The sequence below is a fragment of the Phalacrocorax carbo genome, chromosome 3 (genome assembly GCF_963921805.1).
Source record: "Phalacrocorax carbo chromosome 3, bPhaCar2.1, whole genome shotgun sequence".
In the NCBI taxonomy this organism is placed as follows: domain Eukaryota; kingdom Metazoa; phylum Chordata; class Aves; order Suliformes; family Phalacrocoracidae; genus Phalacrocorax; species Phalacrocorax carbo.
Window position 1 is genome coordinate 64,189,109 of NC_087515.1, and position 18,741 is coordinate 64,207,849.

Consider the following 18,741-nt stretch of genomic DNA (forward strand, 5'->3'; position numbering starts at 1 on the left):
AATACACTACAGTAACAGGGGTAAATTTCCTCTTGAAGCTTCAGTACAAAAGACCATAGTTATTGTAGAGCAGTTGGTAAAAGCCAGCTACCTGGCAGAGTCCTGTGAAAGCTGCCTAGATCTCAAAGTGTTTCCTAATTGCCAGTTCCACCAATTAATTGCATGCAGCCAAACTCAGTCCGTACCTTTGTCTGATATCTTTGACCACAGAAAGCCATGAGGTCCAAGGAATATGAGTGCTTCGTGCTGAAAATCCAGAGGCTAGAGAACCTTTGCCGGGCTCTGCAGGAAGAGAGGAATGAATTGTACAAAAAAATAAAGCAAGCACAGTTCCCTGAAGAGGTGAATGGAAATGGCATCTTGGAAGAAGAAGAAGAAGATGCTGATATAAGCCCTTCCTCCACTGAGCAGGCAAGCATTGAGCTGCGCACTACTGATGAAAGCATGCTGAAGGAGCTGGCTGAAGCTTTCAGGGTGTCCCATAAGGCAGAGGAGTCCCTCCCAAGCAACAGCAGCAATCCAGAGACCTGTGGTGCTCAAACATGTAATGCTCTCCCGGTGCCAGAGCTCCCCTCTCCTCTCACCCCGTGGTCAGAGGCTGGGAATTGCCGTGAGCAGCCCAGCATGAGCACACCAATACCCACTGAACACATGCCAGCATCCACTGGGAGCCCGCCAGCGCCCACTGAAAATACAACAATGCCCACCGAGAACGTGCCAAAGCCCACCAAAAGCATGCCCGCGCTCCCAGAAAGGGTGCCAACACCCACAGAAAGTGCACCAATACCTCCTGAGAGCATGCCAGTACCCACCGGGAATACACCAAAAACCACTGAAAGCATGCCAGCAACCCCTGAAAACGTGCCAACACCCACACAAAACATGCCCACTCCCCTTGGGAATATGCCAGTGCCCACAAAAAGTGCACCAAAACCTGTAGAATGTGTGGATGACCCAGCAGAGCAGTCTGTCCAAGGTCAGTCTGCAGAGCAAACAGGGGACACAGACATGGAAGCAGTGGATTAAAGACACTGGTGTGTCCAGGCTTATGTTCTCCAAGCCACAGCCCTGCTTTGTCCTCTGAATCGATACCTTTTTTTTTTTAAGAAACAAAAAGTGGGTGCTAAAACACACTCAGATATCTATAGGCAAATGTAACGCACTTCTCTTTGCTACCACTATTCAGTAATAATGGGTCTGCAAGTTTTGCTCTCCTTCATCTGCTAGAAGCATAATATTTTCTTAATGACAGGAAAATACAATGAAATTACAGGATCTTTTTTCCCAGGCAAAATGAGTCATCTCATTCAGCAAAATAATTTTAAAGTGTTGAAGTTTCATGTTTCAAAAAATCATTGCAATTCACATACCTATATTTAAAGACTCATAATTAATTGTATCTATTTTTTATGATGTTGCGTAAAAGATGGCCTGCTTGGACACATAGTGATTTTAATAAATGAGGTGAAAAGAATCTGTAATTATAAAGTAAAATAGTGAAATCATCGATGTGGACAGCCATATCCGAGGAGAGGTGCAATAATAAAAGGTGAATTTCTGTACAAGTAAACTACCACTCAGCACTATGTGACCTGAACACCCACAAGCTCTTAGCCTTACCTTGAATTGGTCTTTTCTGCTTAGTGCTTTAAAAGAAGTTTTGTTTTCAACAGAGCTACAGGGCAGGGGAGAAGATCTTTCCTAGATTCCTTATAAAGTGACAGAAAACAACAGCAATTTCCAAATTAACGGCGATTCTGAAGATAAGGGTCACAACCCTCTTTCTGCATCTAACAGAAACCTGCTAGTTTGTCATACTATTTGGGTTCATGAGCCCAACAGAGGGTCTCATGGGCGTTTCCAGCTCACAAATGAGGTCAGAAGTTCAGAAGTTGGTTGCAGATTCTGGCTTCTAGACCAGGAGCAGTAAGCAGAGTGGAGATGCACTAGAAGGTACCAGGATGTATTCCAGAAGATGCCCCTGAGATCGTGCTTCCAGATCATCCCACCTCTCCCGGTCACAGCCACATGAACATCTTTACCACAGCTTCCTCCAGGTGCTGCTGCATGTGCTGATGCTCCCAGGAGAGGGGCAAGCACGCCTGTCTATCACTCCGTTCATTGGAGTGGAGCACAAGTAAATACCCCAGAAGCAAACAGGTACCGGGAAAGCAGGAATTCCTCTCACAGACACCTTCAGGGACTGGCTACATTCTCATACCCTCTCTTGTCCAACCAGCTCTTCCCATCTGCCTGCCAACACACCACTGCTTAATAATGTAGCCACCTTGTCAGAAACTGCTTGATTCTGGCACCAAGAACAAAGGTAAAGAAGGAAAGAGGCAAGAGAGGGTACCTATCCAGGCAGCTGTACAGTCTCAAGCTGGGAGAGTAAGAAGGCTTTTTGGAAGAAGGTTAAAAAAATCCTGTTGGCATATTTCTTATTTCTCCTCCCTTTCTTCCAAATTCAATCTAGGCTTTTTGGAGTCTGAGCTGGATAGCTTAAGAATTTGAAAATTACAATTAAGCAAGATGTCCAGAGGCCAGAAAGGGAACGGTTACAATCAAACAAACCCATGTTTATAGGCAAATCCCAAGAAGCCCCCAAAGACAACGCAACTTATTCAAGCCAAAGTTGAAGTACAGGTGAACCAAAAGAAAAGATGCCATCTTTGGCAGACCTTGGGAGACTGTGGTCACGGAGTCCTTCTGGCACATCACCCTCCAAAAGCAGGGTTTGACTCTTTGCTTGCTGCCAACATGGTCCGCACCCCAGTTGCGTGTGTCTGTGTCTGCACTGCTTGGCTCAGCCTTTTCGAGAGCTAACCGTTGCAGCATGCAGAGTGTGATTTGCAAAAGTTTGTTTTGATATGGCCTTACCAGTAGCTATTATGGCTACAGTTTTCAACTGAGGAGGCCTTACTTTAGATACCAAGACCAACAGTATTTATTTCATGTCTTTAATCACCTGAAAGTAGATCATTCAAGTCTTAGTTAACTTAAGTTCCTTTTATAAGCAGTGGAGAAGAATAGGCATCTTCTGAGGACAAGTCATCTCATGGTAAGACTGGCATCCAAGAGGGAGGAAATTACTTTCTCTCTGAAGATGACATTTCTCTTCATTGACTCTAGAGCCAGCCTAAGACAACTAGCTTAAATTTAAAATATCTATTATTAGGTGTCTAAATTAGGCAAGAGGAGTCCCATCAAACGTTCAGATTCAAAGCCCTAAGCAAATGGCCATCTCTCCAAATTAAGCCACTTAAGTGCCTGTGAAAATGTTAACCTATAACAAATCCTTCTCCTAAGATAAAAAGTTATACTGACCTGATTTACTTTTTTTAGTTTCCATTGACTTGAGTCTGTAGAAATCTAGTTTCCATTACAAGTTTTGTTTGTTGTCAGGGTGACTTTTAAAATTAATGCAATTTATATATGCATTAATGGTGTTTTTTTTCCTTTCTTGGTCTTGTTTGATTCTGTTGCCATTTTAGTAATTACCTGCATGAAACCAACTTCTTTTTCTTCGAGTAGGCCCTTAGAATGCCTTTAATTGTTGAATTTTTCTTATACATTCAAATATTCAATTACATAATAATAATGATCAACATGGCCTTGCAACTTTAACTTGGTTCTATTTTGCATAATCATTATGGTCACATCTTTAATTATATAATTGTTGCCTTCTAACTTCAGCAAGCAAGGAGACAAAGATCCTACAGATAAAAACTTCCTACATAGTCATGATTGATTCTTACAGCATCATCCCTCATGAATAATTACACAACCTCCTGGGAAAATTACTCCCACTCTATTCCGCCTTCCTCATTTTCTCCCTTTTAATTCTTACATCTAAAACTACACTCACATACTTGCAATTCCTATTACTCTGTGAGTTTCCACCCACGTACCTGTTGCTCCTCTTCTTGCATACCATCGACCAACTGCATTTTATCCTGGCAGTTTCCTCCCCATTCTCAGTGCACACATACAACACTGAAAGCACAGAACAGTGACCCTCCTGGCTTTTCATTCCAGGATTTGGACTCACGTGTTTGCAAGAAATGGGAGAAAAAATTGTAGGCAAAGCTGTGGCTGGTCCAAGGCTGGATGGAGCATTTATAGTCACACTGTGGGGATGGTTTATATGTAACCTCATGGCCTATAGAGCTGTGGGAGGCTGGAGTACCCTCAGTAGAGATGGAAAAATCTATGAAATTTTACCATGCACCTGTTTGTTATCTATTGCATCAGACTGGCAGTTTAAACCACGATCACCAGCACAGATTTCTGTATGTTAACCTACCTTCTATCATTCTTTTTCAACATTAATTGCTGGCCTCCTCTTGCTTTCTTCTTGTACTGGTACCCAATACAAAAGCTGCCTCTGCATGGTGGCAGTGTCTTCATGAAAGCCTTTGCGACTGCAGTCAGTACGTCAGCTCTGCTGCACTTCCCTCAGGTACCTCTACGCTCAGGACAGAATCCCACCACATTTCTGTGATCATTTGGAGGCAGTAAGTAGCAGTGAGACGTGTGTCTTCCCTGCTGTTCAGCCTTATCATCATTCTCCTACTGATACGGCCAGTCTCATCAGTCTTGGTGTGTGCTGTGGTTGCCTCCTTTAGTCTTGCTTTTATTTCACACAGTTATTCTCATACCATGAGGCACAGATCTAGGAGGAGAGGTGGTGACTGTAGCTGTAGCTATATCCTCCTTACTAAAACCATCCATTGCTGCACTGCTTCTGAACCAGGAACACCCTTTATTTGCAGGAGTTGCAAGGAAAGAACAAAAATATTTTCCCCTTCTGCATGTCTGACCTTTGTCACCTCAAAAATTTAACAGCTCCCCTGCTGAACATGTAAAACACAACATTTTTCAATAACCCAGAGTTTATCCAAATGTGAGGAGATTTTCATGATGACAGCTAAAATCATATCCATGATGCTAACACGACCTTCTCACCTAATTTCTGATCCCTGTGGCAAACCGCAGTAATGCTAAATCTAGCTGATGAGAGATTAGTAAGAAAGAGCTGATCTGTTTCAGCTTAACTTTTCCCACAAAAGTGAACAGAAGTAGACGCAGGCATGGAATATACAATCCAGATGACAGAACTGCAGCAATAGTGCAAACGACCCAAAACAGGGACGTATGATAAAACACAGTGAAACTTTCATTATAGGCTTCACTATTAATTTCATCTTCATACTCACTTTGTCAGTCAGATTGCAATCAACCACAAACACAGCAGTCTCCAGATTCACACCACCCCGCTCTCTTTGCAATGAACATCATTGCGTTTATCAGTATTGAATTTAGACTTTTCTTTTTGCTTTATAAGGAAATGGCAGCAGGACTCATTCCTCTTCTGGGCCCACACACTACCCCTGCATTGCCATTCATATTAACTTCTAACCATGACCTTTGCTTAGCCAAGAGACAAGCATAAGGAATGGAGAGAACCCTGCCCGTGAGCCAGCCTGCCTGGCTGAGGCACCGCAACGCAGCACCTGCCAGCCGGGCAAGGGAGTGAGGAGGACAGGGAAGAGCAGACATGGAAAGAGGGTGTTTGCCGCACTGGCAGTATCCCTCTCCTCTGAACCTTTTGCACTAACACGGTTCAGCGTGCAACGCTGTTTTTTTCTACTTGGAAAAGAGTTATTGCATCCCTTTCAAAGAGGCAGGAGGAGATGATGGTTGTGGCTGTGGCAGGATAGTGCTGGACCAGCACTCAAACCCTGGAGAAACCCAGAAACATCAACATCCACAGTCCCCACTGGCTAACAGCTTCACATGGTTGACAGCTCAGGTCACCCTGCAGCCCCAGCCACTCATCACACTTGACCCAACACAGTGAGTCAAGCGGTAATTGCTTGTGGGCTGCAGATGGCTGAACAAACCATGGGCAACCTCCCCCTCCACAGGCACAATGTGGCAGAAGATCTTACACTTCGGCCCCGACCATGGGAGAGGGGCGGCAAACAAAGACGCCGGGGTGTATGCCATTTGTGAGCAATTTTCTACATTAGCAAAGTAGCTTCCGCACTCCTTATATTTGGATGTGGCCTGGAAGACAGAACGTGTGAACAGCCAAAAGAGGTAATGGTCCAGAAGTAAGCCCAGAATAGTGTCTTTTACAATATTGACATCACACGTGTATGGACAAGTGTCTAAAGCGAATGCTCTTTGCCCCTGCTCAAGGGAGCCACACAACGTAAGCATGCCCAAAGTCATGCATCCAGGCTAGGGCAGTCCTGGATTTACCCTGAGCATGGGACAAAGGCATTCACATGAGCCCATTCATGTTGCCTAATGAGGCGTGTGCTCTGTGTCCCATAAGGATGTCCGATAAGGAAAGGAGGCAACAGCCGCATCATCCTCTCTCCCCATCACAGCTGTATGTGGCCCTGACTGGAAGACTGGGAAAAGTTTCACATTTCCCTGTGTTTGGATCCTGGCTTCTTTATGCTTCTCTGATTTGAGGTTACTTTCTCTGTTTATCCCGTTGAAAATATTTTTATGCTTAAAAGAAAAAAGGGAGAGGCTTAAGTACAAGTCTGTCTCTGTCAAAATTAGTAGGATTCAGCTTTGAGGTGCAGATGAAACACTTGCAATCCAGCCTGAGAGAAAGGCAGCCTTAGCAAAACACTCTATGTGTAGCACAAAAAAAGATTCTAAAGGTGGGCTAAGATGTCACGTTTTGTGGCCACGAGCCATGAGACAAGGAGATGGAGAAAATATCTCATGTTCACTGATCAAGAAAATAAGTTCTGTATTAGCAGAATATTCTTCTTTTTTTCTGGGTGAAAAAAAAAAAAAAGGATATTAAGGAAGTCCTCTTATTTGCATGAATCATTTTATACACTGATAGTCAAAATAAACCACATAAAGTGCCTTCAGAGGATCCCAAAATGCTTTTCAAGCTATATATATTAAGAAATTACTTCACTTTGGGCTGAGGGCCACCTGCTCTGGGCTGCCACACTGCAGCAATACGCTGCAGAAATACAGAGTTAGGGCAGAGGCTTTTACTAGGTATAAACCTTCAGAGCAGAATCCAGCCACTAACTGTCTGGTAATAGAAAGAAACGTTTTCAATAAGCAGTTTATTCCCTAATTGCCTATTTTTTGTGCCTTGCCCTGATAATTCTGGTGCTGCCATCAGCAGAAAATACAGGTCCAGCTCTTTGCAGGTGTAAATCAGGGTAGGTCTTTTGGAGCCAGCTGAGCTCCACACATTGACATCCGATGAGAATTCCGTCCAAGGGGCTGAATTACTGGGCCATTAGCAAGTCCTCTGTTCCTATGAAGCAAACATTTTACCCAGCCGATACTTCAGGGGCTCTGAGAGAGACAGAATGGATTTACTCAATTAGATTTTGGCCAACACATTGCATTTAATGAAGCTACTTTTAGGAAAAGTGCCAAAAAAACAATCTTTATTGACCACAAGTGGCCATGGCCTCTGCTTTGCAGCTCATCCAAACACCAAGTGCTGCAGTGCTCCAGCTCACATCCTCTCCTCAGAAAGGATGAAAGGCAGAGTACCATTTCTTCAATCACTTCACCCTGCAGCTCTTTGCTCTTCCTCCCACTTCTCCCACCGAATGGCTGGTTTAAACCTATTCTGCTTGCCGCAGCTTGCTGGATAGACCTTGTTAAAAATAGAACAAAATATTATTAGATTCAGGTTTCATTTCACACGAGATCTAGGTCAGGGCTGACAATACCGTTTGAGCAGCTGCAACAGCTCTCTGTCTCCACAACAGGGGAGGTCCTGCTCCTCTCACCAGTTTACAGCTCTGCAGACCCTCCTGGGCACTGGCTCCAGTGCGTGTCAGGCTCTCTGACAAACTGATCTAACTCACCAGCCCAATAGAAAAGTAATCCAACTAGGAAAAAAGGATTATATTCCAGCATGTTATAGTGCTGACAGGTAGAGTGGGAATTGTCCTTCTGGCAGCAGAAAGCTACTAGGTCAGCTCAGGTGTACTGGAAACCTGCTCACTTACTATTTAACTGCAGTGCTACCTGAAGAGTGCTCTTCCCATTGCCACAGCTGGAGACAGAATACAGGACCAGATGGACAACTGTTGTGAGCAGCAGAGTAGTTTTTATGCCTTTAAAGACTAGCTACCACCAAAGGAGTCCTCCTCCCTCCACTTGTCGTGGATGTCACAGCCTCGCCTCCTGTTTGGGTGCTGGCACCCCTCTGACACAGCTGTGGGCTGGTTTGGTTTTGGGTTTAACCTGGTAGAAAACCAACCTTGCATGAGAAAAGGAAAATAATTTTTTGCCAGTGTAGCTCCCTGAACAGGCTTACTACAGGGCAGGGGTGCTAATGCTTCACTCAGTGCAGAAGCTGAGAGGAGCCAAGAGCTTTTGAGCATCCGTGTGCACATCAGTAACACTCAGGCTATGAAGGGTTCCTCCAGCAGATCACTCTTATTTCACATAACTTCCAGTTTGCAATGGTGGGCACTTTTCTAGGCCAAAAAAGCTACCTCAAATGGCAGGCTGTGGCAGCATCTGCCTTTGCAGCCCAGAGGAGAGGTGCACTCTACAACACCATGGACCCCTTAAAGAGAGGGTTATGGTCTAGGCACCAGGGGGACTGGAGAGGCCTCTGAGGTTGCACCAGCATGTGTCAGCTCAGCGAGGCATGCTGTAGACACAGGGCCGGACACCTCACTAAAATGATAACAGGGCTGAGAGAGTTGGTTTCTGCAACTTGGGCACATGCCAGACCTCGCCCAGAGAGGGAACCTTTCAAGGTCCCTCCCAGCTTTATCGTTCTGTGGTTTGCCAGGTGTCAGCAACATTAAAGTTGGGCAATGTGATGCTTAGTCCCCTTTTCAATCCACCCCTTTGGAAGGTATTACTGAAAAGAACAACAACAACAACAACAAAAACCAATAGCTTTTTAAAAATCAGCATTTGCTGAGATTTGTCGGTTTTCTGGAACTTCTTTTTTCTCAGTTTAGGTGGACCTGGTGCCCTAGGCTAGCATCAGAAAGCTTCAGCCTACAAACTGCCAGCTAGTTCAGTTTCTCAAAAACAAAGTTGCAAGCTGAACACCGCCGGTGTCACAGCAATTGTACACAGAAAAAAACTTAAGCAAATCCCAAGGGGAGAGTCAAGTCACTCTAGTCATTATGTTCTTCAGCTATCTCTCCCTCTGTGTTTCCACCAGTTTCCACAGAATAAAAAATAAAATTCTAGCTCTAGCAGTAACATGACTTACAGCTTCTTTCCCCATCCCTCTGTTCAAGGTATCACTCCCACTCACACGCTGCACCCACTGCCCTCGCCAGCATGGTGCTGCACGGCTGCACTTGAACTGGGTCGCTCAGATGATCCAGACTAAAAATATCCTCCCCCCAGCCACCCCAAGTAGAGCTAATTTTAACTCAGATCATTGCAGTGATCCAGTTGGGATTTTTTGTGGCAGCATCTCATGAAACTATGACCTGAATTCTGATCACAATAACTGCTAATTGAACTTCACCCATCCTTTGCTCATAAAGGAATCCACACGTTTGGATGTTAACTCTGGAGCCTAATGGTGTTCTTAGAGCTAAGGGTAGCCTTTCCATTGACTATTTTAGCAGAAATCTCCTGGACTGAAACTAGATTTTGAAAAGTTGTATTTTAAATCTCAGTTTGACCCACTACACAAAAGATGGGAAAGACACAATACCCAACACATGACAATAATGACCAGCTCCAGTGTTTGGACCTGTGCATTACATCTTCTACTCACAAAGAAAATGAAAGCTCTACTGCTTTCATACAGGCACCTTGGGTTCTCACACATGAGAACATGTCATGTGCCAGCAGTAAGGTGATCACTCGCACTTCAAGGATCATTTCTGTGCTCCCAGTCAGTCTGGTAGATCCTAATTGGCAAATTCCCTCAGCAATATGAGTGAACTGAGTTTCTTTCTTTGCTTATTGTACTACATGTTATTAATGTTAAAGTGTTATTAAATCAACATGTATAGACCACAGCATCTCAGAACACAAAAGGTTCATCTTCCTGTTACACTGGAGACTGAATGTAATTGAAAGAAAATGAGGCATTTCTTTCAAAGAAAGGAAAAAATAGTGGGGTCCATGTCATTTTTATTAGAAGCAGCCTTTTTTTGTGGGTTGGTGATGCAGTGTTACCTCCTAAAATTCAGGGTCACATCTGAATTACATCAACTGGAGACAGTTTTGGTTTTAAGTTTGTGCTGATAGACCATTGCTAGACTGCCATTGCACAAAACCGCGCTTTTGACTGGTGCTATTCTGTACAGCTAGAAAGGCTGTTCAGAGAAGTCTCGACTATGGAAGCAGCAGCTTGACATAGGGTCAGGAAGAGATAGACCTGCCACCATGAGACATGTCTTACTCAGCAGCAGTTTTCTGCACCTGCCTAGGTCAACTCATTCCTCTTTACCTATCATCTTCTGCATCATTAAATACACCTGCAACACTTTAAAATGTAGATTAAAAGAACTGCAATTTACAAGCATGGTACACAACAGCATGGTATATGCTCAGCTGGCTCCCCAGAAAGAAGACTGAACTTCTCATTCTATAAAAGATCACATTTACCTTGTGTGTGCAGAACAGTGGCTGTCATTAACCCACCCAGGCCTTCCACAGCTTCAGTTTATTATATTTTCCATTTCTATGTGTCTATTATGCACATGCCATGAGAGATTTTTGTTGGAACACAGCTTCATCCACAACTACCGGTGTAATTTAACACATACCATACTAACATCTTAATTATATATTAATGTAACATATCATATGATGTAGTATCTTCTATTATAGGTATAAAGCACAGAGACCTGCAGAGCCATAGTAAGACACTTTAATGCTGTAAGCTTTGTAGCACCACAGCTGCAGGGACACAGGGCAGCATCACTGCTCCGCTTGGTGCCCTTCTCTGGCAGGGAGGAGCTGGGATCTTTGCTGTGCCCTGGAGAATCCCATCGGCACTGGTAGTTATCAAAGGGAGACAATGTGGACACCACTTTGTGCACCTGAAACCCCTGCGAACTTTGCATTATAATCCCCGCTCTTCAGACCCTGTGTCTCAGACAAATGAATGATCCTTCTCTCTCAGCTTCCTGCATGTAACATTGGGGTAATGAATGTGGTGGCGAGTTACTTTGAGTGCAAACTTGCGTATAAACACTTAATTCTCAGCAAGATTAATTGATTTCATCTAATATAAAATGCCATAAAAAATTTATAATCTTAGAATATTTTACGTTGGTAGAGACCTCTAGAGGTCACCTCCCCTTCCAAATGGAAGCAGGACCAATTTTTAAGTTACATCAGGTTGCTCAGGTCCTGTCAGTTTTGAATATTTCCAAGGATCAAGATGGCACATCCCTGGGTACTTGTTCCCATGTTTAATTACCTTCACAGTGAAATTTCCTTCCTTCTACCTGATCTTCCTTGGTGCAGCCCATGCCCTTGGCCTCTTGCCTTGCCACAGTGCACCACTGTCTTCTCCATTAGTTCTCTTCATTAGCTGAAGACAACAGTTCATTACCCACAAGCCCTCTCCAGGCTGAACAAACCCAGCTCCCTCAGCTCTTCTTCTGTTGAAATGACATGGGACACCCTTATTTCATGACAAGAGAGGCCACGTACCTGCTTAAATGCAGTGAGTTCCCTGCCTGCTTGAGCTGCTGCTATCCAAGCAGCAGTCTTCCCAGTACCTTGCAATGGACTCCACCACAGCTTAACCTCTCACCGATTTTGCCAGTGTACCAGCTCGTGTGATCGTTTCCTAACCCAGTCTGGTGAAGACACATCAGTCAGCTTTAGATTTAGTTAGGAAAATGTTCAAGCAAACCAGATCATTGTGACCTGGCTTTGCTCAGGGGCAGCTGTGCCAACTGACTAGAGGAGCAACCATTGGCAAACAGGTGGGTTCATCCAGGTCCACTGGGAATGCAAAATCCTCACCCTCCCTGCAGCTGCAGCTCCAACAGGATGTGTGACACAGCATCAGCTACTTACCTACCTCCCATAAGCTCAGGTTCCTACACTCGATAAAGTTCTTCTCTTGAGGCTTTGGCAAATCTTTCCGAGTCCTCAGCAGAGTCGTAATTGTTAACAATAACATTTACACAGGTGTATGAACTTTCCACATGTAATATTCCTACTTGCCAGGCAAAATGTTACAAGGATTAATAAGAAGAAAAACGAAAAATGCAGCACCATGAGAACTTAGTTAATGCACACCCATGCATGTTATATCCAATCAGGGAAAACAAAACAAGCAAAAGTCTTTTCTAATTAGGTTAAGAAGCTTAAGTCAGTCCCGTAAAGGCATTTCGTCTTGTCATACCAGCCTACCACTAAGAAGCCACTATAGAATAGAATAGAATAGAATAGAATAGAATAGAATAGAATAGAATAGAATAGAATAGAATAGAATAGAATAGAATAGAATAGAATAGAATAGAATAGTTCAGCTGAAAAGGACCTACAACATTCATCTAGTCCAACTGACTAGGTCAGGTCAGTCCAATGGGGCTAACCAGAAGTTAAAGCATGTTGTTAAGGGCAATGTCCAAATGCCTCTCAAACGCTGACAGGCTTGGGGCATTGACCACCTCTCTAGGAAGCCTGTTCCAGCATTTGACCACCCTTTTGGTAAAGAAATGCTTCCTAATGTCCAGTCTAAACCTCCCCTGGCACAGCTCAGAACCATTCCCACGTGTCCTATTGCTGGATATGAGGGATAAGAGATCAGCACCTCCCTCTCCACGACCCCTCCTCAGGAAGCTGTGGAGGGCAATGAGGTCGCCCCTCAGCCTCCTTTTCTCCAAACTAGACAAGCCCAAAGTCCATAGCTTCTCCTCGTAGGAATGCCTTCCAGCCCTTTCACCAGCTTTGTTGCCCTCCTCTGGGTGCACCTTCACATGTTTCTTAAATTGCAGGGCCCAGGACTGCACATAGTATTCAAGGTGAGGCAGCACCGATGTGGGATAATCCCAATTTTGACCGACTGGCTGTGCTGTGTTTGATCCGCCCCAGGATAAGGTTTGCCCTCTTGGCTGCCAGGGCACACTGCTGACTCATATTGAGCCTGCTGTCAACCGGCACCCGCAGATCCCTTTCTGCAGGGCTGCTCTCCAGGCACTCCTCTCCCAGTTCATACTTGTGCCTGGCATTACTCCATCCTAGGTACAGTAACCAGCATTTGGATTGTTAAATTTCATCCCATTAATCATTGCCCAGTGCTCCAATCTATCTAGACCCCTCTATAAGGCCTCTCATCCCTCAAGAGAGTCAACAGCACCTTGTAGTTTGGTATCATCAGCAAACTTACTAATGGTGCATTCAACTCCTGCATCCAGATCATTGGTAAATGTACTGGACAGAAACATACCCTACAGGGCATCTCCCAGGGGTACTCCAACCAGCAAAGTCTGAACAATAAATGTGTGGCAACCATTTTGAAGTCTGGATAGGTATTTTTGTTTTAAAAACTGCTGAAACAGCTTAACTAAGAGTCACAGTCACAGCTGATTATTAACTTAACTGCTAAGACTTGTGAGGTGCTTACTACTTGTTCCCAAAAGTCAGGGGCAAGGTTAAGACAGTTTGGTGAAGTTCACATGGTTTGTGCCCTCACATTGTTGACTCCAGGACTCAAAAGTCTGCCTGAAATATCTCCCGGTGTGCTGGTGCAGTGTGCACCTAGAGCAGTCAGAGGGAGCGATGGTACTATGGAGGAAAGTCAGGCTTGTTTTGGGGTCCTCGCTACCACACTACAGGTTTTCAAAAGTGCAATACAGATGTTTCTGGGTCTTGTTCATGTCTGTCTATTTTCAGACTGATGCAGTTAAATCAGTGCAAGTTCTTGCATGCATATTTATTGTGCCCTGACCTCCATCCAAAACAATCAGAAGAAAATGAGAGTTCACAGTCACACAGTATTTTTCCTGGAGATTTTACATGCTCACTTTAAAATTTGGCCCACTGACTCTGGCTTGGCTTGCAAAACTACCTTTCTACTAATCAGCAGCTTAGCGCAGTAGGGAGGGAGGATTCAACGGTAATCTGGCCTGGAAAGTCCAGCTGCTTTAGGTGTAGGTGTGTGCTTGCACAGAGGTGGCAGCTGAGCAGCGAAGGGACAACAGGGCAGCCGTGTTCTCACCCCAGGAGCAGAACGGGGCTGGGCTCTCCAGTGCTCCTCTCCTGCCAGCACGTTTTCATCAGAGAAGGTCAGAAATGGAGCATGCCAAAAACCACACAAATAACAAACCTTCAGTGAGGCCACGACAACGTCACCATCCCTGCGGGGGAGAGTGCCAGCATGCAGACACGGTCCTTGGCAAAAGCTGAGCGCAACCCAGAGACTCCCCTCCCCTTTCAAGGCGTTCTTGCATTGGGCTGTGCGCAGTGCTACAGGTATTAACTCCTACTGGCTCTAGCAATGGTGACAACAAGTAAGAGGGATCAAAGTAAGCCCTTTGTACTTGACAACAGTTTCTCCCAAGCCAAATTTTATATGGCAAGTAAACTGAACTCGTCATCTAACATCTTGATTGAAGCTCTCCCTGTCTTCACCAAAATGCTAATTCCGCCTTTCCCCAGTCCGTTGTGTCAGTACACTCCTCCCTCCAACTGTGCTCTCCTTTAAGCTCTCCAGAGGCAAGTGAAATGTTTATTCTCCCATCACCTCTTTCATGCCTTCAGCCAAATGCCCTCACCTTTCTGTACGAGTCAAATTTCTGATGCTTTTCTTCCTGTGAAAGGGGTTTAGAGGGCAATTCCTCATTAATAAGAATATTATAATTCTTATTAAGGATTCCTTATTAATGAGAGATCGGCCAAACACATGACTAAACTAATTTATACAGTGCTTATTTGCAGCAATACCTGTACTCTGAATTTCTGATGGCCAGCAATTAACAAACTGAAGCACTAATAGAAATCCGCTCCTGGCATAAACAGGCACACCACCGTTTCCACAGAATTCAGGAGACAGAGGACAGCTATATTGCCAAAATCCTGGCTTGGCTTCCCGGCTCTGCTGCAAGCTACTCCTTTCTCATCTGTTTCAGCCACAGATGGGCAGTTCCTGAAAACTAATTCTATTAGGATCTTCCCAAAGAGCAGAAAGATGGCTGAGCAATCCTGCTCCACCTGTCGCATGGCTGTTCCACCTCTACGGGCACGATGCCTCGCACAAAGCATCAAACCACAGTAAGCCCCCACCCATCTCCTTCCAGCACATGTGTTATGAAACAAGGAGCCTCATGGCTCCTTACACAAGGAACTAGAGCAAGCTCGTGGTGCTTTATGTTCCTGTGGCCAACAGGTATTATGCCATTAATATGCAACAGCAGATGCAATTAAGCAGTGTTCCTTTTTTCCTTCCTTTTCCATGCAAACTTTAACATAAATAATCCTCAGAAGCAAGTCACAAGCATACTACAGGTGGGGAGGCAGAACAGAGAGGCAAAATAACTCAGCTCAGTCATACCCATGCTGGCCCTCCTCAGGGCCAGCTTCAGCCTCTCCCTGTTGCATCTTGTACTTGCAAGCACTGATGTGCGGAGCCAGTTTGGTGGGTCTGGAAGGAGCCAGGTCCATGCCCCCCTGGCCATGAGCATCCCTTCAGCCCCAGCACAGGTGGGAGGGAAGACGTGAAGAAGGGAAACAGGGACTTTTCCAGCCAGTCACGGGAAGTTAAATTCAACAAGGTACAAACACTGCCAATTTTTAAGTGAGGACTGCTTACAAAAACATTAGGAAAAACTGCCATAAACCTTTTGATAGGAAACACCCCTTTCTCTGCACTTGACTTGTACTCCAACCTGGCTGCCGCACTGCCTTCAGCAGTGAATCACAGCTTACATGGTATTTTGCTACTGACCATTCGGTTCCCATGTCCTCCCCGGCCGTACGCCAAGGTCTGCAGCCTGCTCTCTTTCCACCGTCGTCCCAGCCAGCCCATCTAGCGCTGACTGCACCGAATGGAAAGGCTGCCCGATGGCAAGGAAGGACTCCTACACAGTTCAATATATTCTTTGGCAGAAAACTGAGATTAAAAAGCAGGCTAAACTCAATTACTATTTGTGTAACTGAAGTATCCTGGTTACAGAGCTTGTAACCATAGCAATCATTTAAACAAAGCTTTAAAGAAAATATTCCTTCATTATTAAAATGTTGATCCTTGATTCTGATTCAGTTTCTTTATCTTTCTCGTCTCTGATCTCCAAGGTGCTGTCTGCCTCCAGGTCTTATAGAAGACACAGGAAAGGAAGAGCTCGGCTTAGAGCTGCCAAGTATCCTCAACTAGTATGTGTGTCTTGTGCCAATAGAATGATGCTTCCTAAACATATGAATACAAAATGATCACTTTGTCATGTGGGGATTGGGAGGTTTGTGAACATTGTATAAGTAATCTGCTAGCAGGGATGTTTATTAGAACAAGTCCCAAGCAATTAAACTGAGCCTACTATTAATGACATTCCAAACAAGGTATTAGTTAGGCTAGAGCCAAACTCAATTAAAAGCTCAGGCATTGAAAAAAAAAAAAAAAAAAAAGAAAAAAAGGCAGAAGTATTTGGCAATTAATATTATTATTTAAGTCTCCTTGATTTTATGGCTGGATTGCCTTCTATCTCCAAAGACTCCATTCCACAGTTATGACTCTTGTATTAGTAAGAGTCATGCAGGCATCGCACAAATGCAGCACTGATTTGTTATTCTGTAACTCTGTCTGGATAACCAAGGAGATTTTTATTTTGAAAAGATCCTGCTGGAGCTTTCTATTTTTTTCAAATGTGTGTTAAATGAGTACGTAGCCAAGAAAATGGGACACAGAAGCAATAAGATGGATGCGATCTGCACACGTGTTTTTCTCACAAGAAAACAAGTGCAGTGCATGTTTAACAAAAGGGAGTAGCTTCAGGGTTACATTATGTAATGGAGCCAGATGTAAACTCTTGAATATACAGCACTCCAGGCAGGTATGTTACAAAAAGGAAACATTTTTATTCGTGGGAGGAAGGAGCAAATTTCTTCTTGGAACATGGCTTGAGAGCTAGTCCTGGATGCCACCACATCTGGCTGAGCCCTGCAAGCTTTGCTCACATGAGCATTGCATCAGGCAGCCTGTGGGTTAAGGAGCTACAACAGCCACTGTAGTTTCTCTGCACGTCCCATTGATGTTGGACATCTCTGAATGAAAAGCAAACGCGCAGGAAACCCAGTGACTAATACTCGTATTTAAGGCCAAAAAATACTCATGTACCAAGTCAATGACAAAGCACAGCAGCTGCAGCCTTAACAGGAAAGCAGGTTTTCTTTTATATGGCCAGGTTTTACTAGCATCAGAATGAAGTTGCTTCACAGAATACTGTCAGAATAGAAATCAAATACGAATATATCTGTGTGAAACCTGGACATGTATTTTTAGGTGCACGCACCCACACACATATGCAGCCTGAATAGTTCATTCCCCTCCTCTGACACAATCAGGGATGCCTCCAGCAGGAACATGAGCCCAGGCATGCTCCTAACCCAATTTGCCTGGGCCACCCCTATTTTAACTACATACTATATCATGTAACAGCTTGAAAAGCTTTTTTTTCAGTGACTTTTTCTTTCCTCCACTTTCTCACGAGGCTACTCGGTTTCTTTTAGCAACACAGTAATTACTGCAGCAGATCAAACATTAAGTTCTGCAGTTTAGTGCTCAGTACCATATGCTTCCCAAAAAAAGCGGTAAAGACTGCAGTAATTAAAGATAGGGGAAGAGTCTCCCCAAAATACTAGTTCTGATTTCATTTCCCCCCCATAGGCTTCAGACTTAAACCATGACCTACAATCTCTTCAGCAAGATACCAATATGGAATCACTGTGTTAACTTACAATTACTTGATGCTAGCTTATTTACATTTCCACTTCATATTTTAAGAGGCAGCTATCCAGAGGGCTTTCCACAATTAGCACAACAGACAGGTTTTCAGCTTGAAGGTTATTCTAGCCAGCCACAGTATTTCCTTCTAAAATTAAACCTGAACAGCTACGGCTGGCTGTTTAAAGAGTGTTTCCAATCTCCAAATCACACCTCATCTCTCTTGAGCCATGGCTCACCTTCCCCCGCAGCAGGATTTGCTTTACCTTTTGTAAGTCCGGATTGCCTGGATCACTTACATCCCTCCCGAACTTCTCTGTGGTAATATGCGAAGGCTGAAAAAATCATGCTGTAAGCATATGGAGCAAGGTTTGCTAGAACGCATGATTAGATGATTAGTCAGACTGCTGAAAACCTTACACAGGAAGCAAGGATTTGAGGCTCCCTCCCCTGCAACAAGGTTTCAGAGATGAGGCGTTCAGTCGTAACGTGGGAAACCCTTTTGCCTAGTGCTACCGTACTGCATCCTCCCCTGCAGAAGCCCTTCCAATACTTCTTAGGAACCAGAGGACATATTTCCATTAACAGACTCAACCAGAAGTGAACAATTTAGCACGCTGGCCTCTATTCATCCCCACTGGCAACAGCTGGTGGAGCACCCAGGTGTTCCCGAAACGGCTCCCGCAGGACACGCTACACTGCAGGAGGAGCATTTGCAACATCAACAAAGTGAACAGGACTTCTCTTTTGCACGGGGACATGTCACACCCCCCATGCCTTTTTAGCATAGTAGTCTTCAAAATGACTGCATCAAAGCTTCATTTTAACTGACACCGAAAACC

The 18,741-nt window shown here is 44.4% G+C and overlaps 1 protein-coding gene across 1 annotated transcript in view; it reads left to right on the forward strand.

Annotated features, from left to right (window-relative positions):
• The window catches only part of TXLNB (taxilin beta), a 36,988-nt gene extending 33,478 nt beyond the window's left edge, over positions 1-3,510 (forward strand). Inside the window, exon 10 of the mRNA XM_064447153.1 lies at positions 211-3,510. Coding sequence (XP_064303223.1) covers positions 211-1,026 — 816 coding nt within the window. The 3' untranslated portion in view covers positions 1,027-3,510. The remainder of the gene's footprint in view (positions 1-210) is intronic.
• Positions 3,511-18,741: the final 15,231 nt, after the last annotated feature.